General features: G+C 34.7%; 2 protein-coding genes across 2 annotated transcripts; one reads left to right on the top strand and one right to left on the bottom strand.

The window, feature by feature from the left end:
* The first annotated feature begins 1094 nt into the window (after positions 1 to 1094).
* LOC131536654 (uncharacterized) lies at positions 1095 to 6192 on the top strand. The gene is made up of 6 exons (XM_058769702.1): positions 1095 to 1894; positions 2650 to 2746; positions 2824 to 2934; positions 3068 to 3234; positions 3376 to 3572; positions 5825 to 6192. The coding sequence occupies exons 1-6, from the start codon at positions 1614 to 1616 to the stop codon at positions 5968 to 5970; spliced, it is 999 nt and encodes a 332-aa protein (XP_058625685.1). The 5' UTR covers positions 1095 to 1613; the 3' UTR covers positions 5971 to 6192.
* On the bottom strand, positions 4636 to 7523 carry LOC131536659 (uncharacterized). The gene is made up of 9 exons (XM_058769707.1): positions 7437 to 7523; positions 6659 to 6688; positions 6472 to 6564; positions 6314 to 6397; positions 6146 to 6229; positions 5767 to 5856; positions 5540 to 5614; positions 5139 to 5292; positions 4636 to 5051 (listed from the first exon to the last, which is right to left on the bottom strand). Exons 2-9 carry the CDS (start codon positions 6673 to 6675, stop codon positions 4905 to 4907), a joined length of 744 nt encoding a protein of 247 aa, XP_058625690.1. The 5' UTR covers positions 6676 to 6688; positions 7437 to 7523; the 3' UTR covers positions 4636 to 4904.
* Positions 7524 to 10212: the final 2689 nt, after the last annotated feature.

Below are 10212 nucleotides of genomic sequence, written 5' to 3'. Positions count from 1 at the left end.
AGTTCTACACGTTCCTGGGTCAACAAGTCCCTGCTCAGCATAATGTAATAATTTCCATTTCACGGTGGATGCATAACTAACGCTAACATTAGCTAAACTGGTCATAAATGGCACAAATCGCCGAACAGGAAGGAGCCTGCGGTCGTTTCGCAGCCCGACCCGGTGTGGCGCTTCCCCCGTGGCCGTGATCCCGTCGTTGGATTGTTTCGTCTCATGATTTATGACGCTTTTTTCACTTTTATTAGTTTAGCAGACGAGTATAGCCTATGAATACTTTTGCAAATGAGAAGCAAAACACTTTCGTGAATGGACTGGGACCAATAATGCGGTAAATATAATAAACAAATAATGTTTGTTTTCCAACCGGAGACATAATTACTTATAAATCATCTAATATAAGACAAATATTAACCAGGTACTTCATTCCTTTATTTAATATAAGACAAACTGTAATCAATTGCTTTATTTTAATAATGTTAATAATAATAATAATAATGAAATATCTTGAGTTGACCCAGGGACATAATATTGTAACGTTGACCCAGGGACTTCATTCCTTCATCTAATATAAGACAAACTATAATCAATCACTTTATTTTAATAATAATAATAATAATAATAATTAAATATCTTGAGTTGACCCATGGACACAATATTCTTATGTTGACCCAGGGACTTCATCTAATATAAGACAAACTATAATCAATCACTTTATTTGAATAATGTTAATGTTAATAATAATAATAATAGCAATAACAATAATAATAATGAAATATCTTGTGCTGGCCCAGGGTGTTATGAATGAAATTTGAATATTATGTAGAGCATTTTCAGTCTAATGTTGGCCTGGGAACATCATAAATTTGTATTAAATGTAAATAATAATGGTTACATCTTAAGAACATAATGCTTGTTAATATTTATTATTATTATTAAGAAGTTGTTATTACGAAGAGCTTGTTCCCTAAGGTAACAATATTTTTTCTCCCCAGAATGTAAAGAGAAATGGAGGATTGTATTAAGAAAACAGTGTTGCGGGAAGAAAGACAAAGAGGAAAAAACAAAAATATTACAGTTGATGTGCATGTCCTGAATAAAGAAGAAAATCATGAGACGTTCATTCAAGAAAAAGTTAAAACGTTGACAAACTTTAGAAACAAATTCTGAAAGTCAAAAGGACAAGGATAAAGAATACTACCTCTTCTACTGCATCCGGTCAGGGAACCCCGTTGATGGAAGTTACAAGCTCTCAGGATATATGGCTTACACATCATTTAAGGTCAAGAATGATTGGCTGAGCCACAAAGTCATTGTACAACGCACCAGCAAAGAGCACAATGCAACTGTTGAACAAGGACACTTTCAAACAGTGTGTCCTGATTTAGTCAAACAAATTGAAGAATGGATCTCATTAGGTGTCAAGCCAGATATCATTCTACTGGAAGCCCACAAATGGTCCAGATCTCACGGACACACAGACCTGAACAACCGTCAGTACTTTGTCACTCCAAAGGACATTGAGAATATACACACATGCTTAGTACGCCGAAGCCATCTGAATAAAGATGATTCTGTTAGTTCAGCCAAATTATTGACCGGTCACCTGAAGGACAATGTTGTTTTTTTTTCACCCTTTTTCCCATGAGAATGATCTCATAATTATCCTTCAGACTCCCAACATGAGAGAGAATCTATACAGACATGGAAAGAACGTTATATTTTTGGATGCCACTCATTGTGTAAACCAGTATAATTTTCCACTTTATACCCTGGCTATAAGAGATGACTATGGCCATGGAGTTCCAGTCGCTTTTATAGTAACAAGCAATGAGAAAGAGGCAACTCTAGAGATAGCTTTACAGCAGTTAAAGAGAGTGTGTCCTTCTGCCCCAAGGTATGTATATTTTTTTTATTTATTTATTTATTTTTGGTTTATTTAAACTGACATACTTGTAGTAGATTCATTGGTCTGGCCCCTGATACCAGAGACTATTTTCTATTTGAATATATCTAACTGTAAAACTGTAATTTATTCCTTCCAAAAATATTTATTTTAAAGCAATAAGCCGCCTTCCTTCCACTGTAAAAAACAAAAACAAAACAGTCCCTGACCAGGAACAGCAACAGAAAGATAACAAGATATTGCAGCATATATTAAAACAGTTTTTATTATTATTAGTTTTATTATAAACAGGACTAACTTGAAAAAAAATGCTATATAAATGCAGGAAATATAAGCTTCAGTGAACAGTATCAGTGACAATTTAAGGTGTTGTGCAGTGATACACAGAACCACCGGGTGAAGCGGTCAGCTGTGTTTGACTGTGTTAATCATATTAAAATGAATTCTGAAGGATCATAAGACACTGAAGATTGGAGTAATAATGCTGGACATTCAGCTTTGCCAACACAGGAATAAATTACATTGTAAAATATATTCAAATAGAAAATAGTTGTTTTAAATTGTAATTGTAATATTTCATTATTACTTACAAGATTTTTTTTTCTTCCTATGTTTAATCAAATAAATGCCGTCTTGGAGAGCATAATAGACGTCTTTTAAAAATATTTAAAATCTTACTGATTCCAAACTTTTGAAATGGTGTGTGTGTGTTTTCATTTTCTGGTATGCTATGTTGTTTCCTCTAGGTGCTTCATGGTGGACAAGGATATGTGTGAGATAAATGCCTTGCGGAAAGTCTTCCCAGACTCAGATATCTTGCTGTGCTGGTATCGTGTTATGCAGGTATGTGTATATATGCAATTTTCATATTGTTAATATTTTAAAAATGTCCAAAAATTATTTGATGTCTCTGTTATCAGGCTGTTGTTCGTTGGCTTTCAAAGACAGACTCTGGAGTCAGTGGACCATCAAATACTGATGTTAGAACAGAAATAATTTCCTTCATCAGAAAGATGAAGCTTTGTGCAACAGTGCGTAAAATTTACAATTCAGTTTTGCTTTCTTAATTGTACTTTTACTATTATATAATAATTTTAAAGCAAATATCTGATCATTTTAATGTAATATTAAGTCATTAATTCTTTTTTCATTTTGTTAAAATAGCATCAAGATTTTAAGTCAACTGCTGAGCAGTTCCTCAAGAGATTTGATGATTTCCCAGCTCTTTGCTCATACTTCAAGGATCACTGGCTGGAACTAGGACATACATGGTCTGACTTTGGACGTTGCTACAACCATGCTTATTCTGATACAAACAATCTTGTTGAAAGGTAATATTTGAAATTAAACTTATGCAACTTGATTATGAGTTAACGTAAATTAAAATAATGCGATCACAAGCATAAAAACAAAAACAAAAAAAAAACAATCACATTAAAATCTTTTTTTTTTTTCTTTGCTTGTCCAATTAGATTTTTCCATCGCCTAAAATATCAGTTTTTGGGTGGCATTAGGAACCGTAGACTGGACGATCTTATCAGCATTCTCATCAGGAAGACAGACGGATACTTCCAGGTCATCCAAGATTTGCAGGCAGTTGGAAGAATGAAAAATGCCTCTTTGAAGTCAGGAGAAATACTTAAATCAGCCTCAAGATTGGTGGAAAAAGGTTGGCAAGATAGCATTAATCTTACCTTAATTAAACAAGCCCCTGGTCTATCCTACAAAGTTTGTCCATCTGAAAGTTTTTGTAGCAGCCCAATTGGAATCGTAAACACCTTGTACTTACTGATTTGCTGAGTGAACGTGATTTTCAGAAGTTTCCTGCTTTGGATTATCAACTGAACGCACATGCTAGTGTAATTAAGCAAAAGAAGCTCTACTCCATTCTGTGCTTTGACACAAAAGAGGTAGATGTACAAAGTTTATGTAATAAGAGGATTTACCACACTTCTGCTACGACATTTCAGTGTACCTGTTGTACATATTCTTATAGGGAGAAATGTGCTTGCCTTCTCCTTGCATGTGAATTATTTTATGTCATATTAGCAAGAGATGTACCTACTCTGTCACAAGAAGACACATTGATGCAGTTAAATGTCAACACTGCAGCAAACCACTCAAAAACTGAAGTGCAGATGTTAAATGAAATACTGGAGACTGTGCAGAAATTGCAGAATATTCCTCAGCACATTAGCCAACAAATTGAAAACCTGCATGACAGTGTAACAAATGCCAGCATGACTGGAACGGCACTTATAGCAGTAACTACAGATTTGAAAAGAAAGATAAGACCATTGTTTCCACACAGAGCAAAAAACATGAAACGAAAGTATAGAAAGAATTTCAAAAGACGACTAACCAAATTCTAAAAATGAATGTAGATATGACAAAACAAACAAGGCTAAGGCACTGTAATAATGTAATGTAATATACATTTAAAATTAGCATGCTACAAGTATGTGTGCATATAAGAAATTAAGTGAAAGAGGCTGTTTTTTGTTTGTTTGTTTGTTTTATTTCACTATATACATTTTTACATGTACTGTATTAAACCAAAACAGAAAAAAATAATTCCATCTTCTATTGTACATTAAGCTAAGTAAACCATGAACGTTTAACATTACTCTGCTGTCTGTGTTCGCTAATAGTGATGTGTTATAATTAAATCAATTCAGTGTAACATTGCTTAACAGAGATGACAATAACTATTTTTCTTTTCTTGGCTATGTTTTCCTCCTGCTCTCTCTCAACAACCCTTTTCTCTTCTTCACTTTCTGTTTCTTCTGCGTCACTTCCCTGTGCTGCATAAGCAAAACTCATAGTCAATCACCAGTATTACAAGATTAATGTAGCACAAGTTAAATACATATCATCTGCCATATCAAAACAACAGAAAGTTATGCTTGTGCACCCTATGCTGTATTTAAAATAACTTCCTAAAATTTAAGAACATAGTGACATCATTTTAGATATTTTAACTGAATTAATTTCATCAGGATTATTTAATGTTCATTAAAAAATAAACAAATACACCTTCTAAACTACTACGCATGTTGTCCCTGATCTGCGCACGCCAGGAAAATGCATCAGCCAGTGTAAACCAGGATGTACAGTCAACCTCAGAGCTTAGTTCTTTGGGAGGATCCTACAGGAAGGAAATGAAAAATAAATTATTTGTTTTTTTTTAGTGACATGCAAAAATGCATTTTAATTACTTAATTTCAGAACTTACCTTCAGAAAGTGCTCAGCATAGAGTAACATAAATATGCCACACTCAGACATGTTTGCTTGCTGTCCAGGTACCTTCAGGTTCAGGGCTGGCATGGACTCTGCAGAAAATATCCAGGGCGTTTTTCTTGTGTGTTTCCACATTTCTGTCAAGTAACTGAAAGAAGAAGAAGAAGAAAAATAAATAAACGTATTAAACGTTAATTTCTATTACAACCACATGGAGTTCAAAAGCCAGTATACTTATATTTCTCACTGTATGGTAATGACTAATTCCAGGTAAACATTTCAATGTCCTCCTTTGTGTTCCATAGAAGACAGTCATGAATGATTAAAATAAATTAATTTTGGGAATTTTGTGCAGTATTTAAGTAAAATGTGGGCCAATATACAACAGAACCAACCTTCGAATGTTCTGGAAAACATCCATGCTGTCACTCAGTTGCTGGGACCGGGAGTCTAGCATTAAAATGCAATGCCTAAATGTAAAAAACTGATTAAAAACAGAGAAATCTAATAATATAAATGTTTGGCAAGGGACTAAAAGTAGCAGCATTATTTCATTATAGGGGCAACATCACCAAATATAATTACCCAAATTTAATTACCCTAATGCAATATGCATATCTACCTCCTTCTTTGCACCAGTTTTCGCCCCCTTTTAATGTGTTCTCCTTCTTCGTTTCCAGGGAAGCATACAATCAGGAGTCTCCAGTGGTTTCTGAAGAAAAGAAAATCATTAACAGGCAATATAAGTAAGATATGTTTTGATAATTTAATGTGTTCCATACACTTTGCTATTTTTCAAGGGACACAATCACTTACTATATTATAAACATCTAATATGTAATATGAAAAGTACATTACATTGGTAATTGCATAATACAACCCTATAGGTGTTGTTACTGAGAATCAACAGTCTGCTAGAAGTTAAGACTGACCAGTCATATTTGAGGTTTCCAGATGTGTAATAAGTAACAACCAGTAATAAAATAATGTAACGTTCTCACCCAAGATAATTCTCAACTATCAAAAGGTAGTCCTTTCGGAAAATGCCCTCGTTTTTCGTCCAGTCGATGACACCTGAAAATCCACTGAATTGCACAGAATTGCAAATATAGAAAGAGATGAATTCAAATGAATTTATTGAGCTTTCTTAACATATCAGCAACTCCTACCTGTTTTGTAATTTTGTATAAAAATGCACTGGGTAGATTAGAGATTTTCTTCTTTTATGACGTCCTAATTCGTCATGAACAGACCTAGAAAGATTTAGTAGAAAATTATTGCTAAGAATATTATGATTTGCAGTTTTATGATGATTCAAATGAATTACCTCAATACAATGTCCATGACAATGTCATCAAGCCACATTCCATCGTCTAGAGTTGAAAGTGACTCCTTTGTCAAAAAAGGTACACAGGAGGACCTCAAAGGAAAAAATACAAAAACACATTTTTGTATAAATGTTACAATGAGTGAAATTTCTTGTATATACAGACAATATTTTAATGAATATTTACCCTTTATCTTTCTCCATAGATAAGCTCTATCTGTACAAAGAGGAAAATTAATGTTAAGATTACAATATTTCAAGTGGTTTCAACCAGTGATCATCTTCAAATGAGAGGAAAAAAAATCAACTTATTGAATGAGCTATCAGGAACGAAGGCCCTGGGTCAGCACAATAAATTTAATAATAGCAACAACAACAATAATCATAATTATTATTATTAATTTGTTGTTGTTGTTATTAAAATACAGTGATATATTACATTTTGTCTTATATTAGATAAACTACAAAGACTGAAGTCCCTGGGTCAACTCAAGATATTTAATTATTATTATTATTATTATTATTATTAACATTATTAAAGTAAAGCGATTGATTACTGTTTGTCTTATATTAGATGAAGGAATGAAGTCCCTGGGTCAACATAAGAATATTATGTCCCTGGGTCAACTCAAGATATTTCATTATTGAATGAAGTCTCTGGGTCAACTTAAGATATTTCATTATTATTATTATTATTAAAATAAAGCGACTGATTACTGTTTGTCTTATATTAGATGAAGGAATGAAGTCCCTGGGTCAGCATTAGAATATTATGTCCCTGGGTCAACTCAAGATATTTCATTAATATTATTATTAACATTATTAAAATAAAGCAATTGATTACAGTTTGTCTTATATTAAATAAAGGAATGAAGTACCTGGTTAATATGTGTCTTATATTAGATGATTTATAAGTAATTATGTCTCCGGTTGGAAAACAAACATTATTTGTTTATTATATTTACCACATTATTGGTCCCAGTCCATTCACGAAAGTGTTTTGCTTCTCATTTGCAAAAGTATTCATAGGCTATACTCGTCTGCTAAACTAATAAAAGTGAAAAAAGCGTCATAAATCATGAGACGAAACGATCCAACGACGGGATCACGGCCACGGGGGACTTTAACGACTGAACTTCCAGCCAATCAGCACTTGGGAAACCCCTTTCCCTGCAACGACCACGACAACAAAAGGGAATCCCTGTAACTCAAAGGCAACGCAAGAAAGTAACCTTCAGGTCTATCTGAGCTGGTGCATTTAATATAATTTTAGCCTCACTGAGAAACTCAGTGCCAGGGTTAATTAAGTGATTGATGGTTGTTCAGGTCTATTGTGACGTGCCTCTGGGCCCGTTCTGCTTTAGCCAGCTGAGGGGCGGGACTTGGGGTGTAATCATTATGTGAAACACCTGCAGAGAAGTTTAAAAGGGTTTTTGGACCTCTGTTTGGCCTCTCTGTTACTCTCTTTGGTTCTTGTTACGTTGGGCTGTTCTGTTGTGATTATTGGTTTGCTTTATGCATTAGTTTAGTTTTGGTTTGGGGTTTAGATTTGGCAGGCCTGTTGGATTATGATTATTATCTTGCTTTAACTGAGTATTATTTTATTTATTATGAGTTGTAATCTTTATTTCTGTAAATAAACATTTGTTGATACATTTCGCGTTCTCGTTGCCTTCCTCATTTGTCGCGGCTTGAGCCGGCCGTGACAAATATGGGGCTCGTCCGGCCGTTGTAATTAGGAACACCGGTTTCTTCGTTATCATTAGTTCTGACTCCGTGGCGAGTGCTCCACGTGTGTTGTGTAGTTTGGGAGGCTTCGAGTAGCGATTGTTTGGGAGGTAAAGTAGTAGATGTTTGATTTGGGAAGTTGAGTTTTGTAAGCGTTTGAATTATCGTTGCGTGTTGTTTGAAACGTGTAATATGGTAAGTTACACGAATTGAATGCTGATTGAATGTGTAGAATATATAATGTAGACATTTTCCAGTGTGTTTTGTGGATATTAGAATTTTATTTGTTTGGTAATTGGTTTGAGGTAGCAGAGATATAAATCATGACCTCCAATATTGAAGAGTTTATTCGTAATCCGTCAGAAGATCTTTTAAATGAATATTCGAAAGATCAATTGTTAGCGTCATGAATCATTTTGATGTTGGTCTTTCTGTTGCGGATAAACGATTGAAAGAGAGCTTGAAATCGATTTTGATATCTGCTTTGGTCGAACAAAAGGTACTTCAGGCTGAGCAGATGTCTACTGTTCAGGTTAGTAGAAAATCCTTTTCTTATGAGCAGCAGAAAGATTTACTTTTGATAGAAACAAACTCGAAGGAAAAAATCGAACAGAAAAAATAGAAGTAATGTTCGAAATTGAAAAGGGAAAATTAGATCTGGAGCGCTATAAATTGGATTTGATTAAAGCAGGGACATTTTCTAAGGAAACTAAAAGATTGTCGGCTGAAGGTAATGAGGATGATTGGCATGATTTTGATGTGGTCACAAATTTGCAACTTGTACCCAAATTTGATGAAAAGGATATTGATACCTTTTTCTCTTTGTTTGAGCGGGTAGCTGATGCTAGAATGTGGCCAGATTCAGTGCGTACTTTATTACTGCAGTGTGTCTTTACGGAAGAGCTCAGGAAGTTTTTCTTCTGTAGATACTGGGATTCAGAGAACTATGATTGTGTAAAATCAGCTGTTTTGAAAGCTTATGAATTGGTGCTGGAAGCATATAGACAGCGATTTAGAGGTTGGTAAAAATCTGAAAAACAAACACACGTGGAATTTGTGAGAGAAATTCAAACTCATTGTAATCGCTGGTGTACTGCTTCTGGTGTGGAGACTTTGAGTGATTTAAAGGAGCTGGTAGTGTTGGAGCAGTTTAAAAATTCAGTGCCACCTTGTATTGCTACTTATGTAACTGAGGCTAAAGTTCATACAGTTTATGACGCTGCAGTTCTTGCTGATGAATTTGCTTTAATTCACAAAAATCAGTTTGGACAAAAATGTTCAAAGATGGGAGACGCGAACCATATGGGTTTGCATATGATAAGAGTAGGGAAAATTTTGATCTCTCTAGGACAAGATCGTTTCATTCTCCTGGGAAAAGTGATTTAGCAGATATTTGCAATTACTGTCAGGCTAAGGGTCATTGGAAAATGAATGTCCGATGCTTAAAGCTAAAGCTCAATATTCAGTAGAAAATAAGAAAATAAAAAGTACTGCTTTAGGACTGAAGTCTGTCGGATTGGTGACGCCTGTTCAGTCGTCCCTTGAACTGGCTGTGGAAACTCATTGTGAAAGTCAGAAATCTAGCTTTTCACCTTTTATTACAGAGGGTTATGTTTCGCTAGTGGGCTCTGATCATAGTAAGCAGTACAAATCCTCAGAGACACAGGTGCAATGGAATCGTTTATTTCTGAGACTGTCCTGCCCTTTTCTAGTGAATCATATACTGATAGCAATATCTTAATTAGAGGAATAGGACTAAATGTAGTATCTGTTCCTCTGCATAAAGTGTTGTTGGTTTCAGACTTGGCGCATGATTCTTCAGGCCATTTGGGTGTAAAAACCTATCAGTTGATTCTGAGAAGTTTCTTTTGGCCTAAGTTAAAACGAGATTTGTCTGCATATATTAAGACCTGTCATACTTGTCAGGTGACTGGCAAGCCGAACCAGACCCTGAAACCTGCACCACTTTTTCCTATCCCAGTGGTGAACCAACCATTTGAATATTTGATTGTA

This window comes from Onychostoma macrolepis, chromosome 03, assembly GCF_012432095.1.
Source record: "Onychostoma macrolepis isolate SWU-2019 chromosome 03, ASM1243209v1, whole genome shotgun sequence".
NCBI lineage: Eukaryota > Metazoa > Chordata > Actinopteri > Cypriniformes > Cyprinidae > Onychostoma > Onychostoma macrolepis.
Note: the sequence above shows the minus strand (reverse complement) of the source record. Positions and strands in the feature narration are given on the sequence as shown.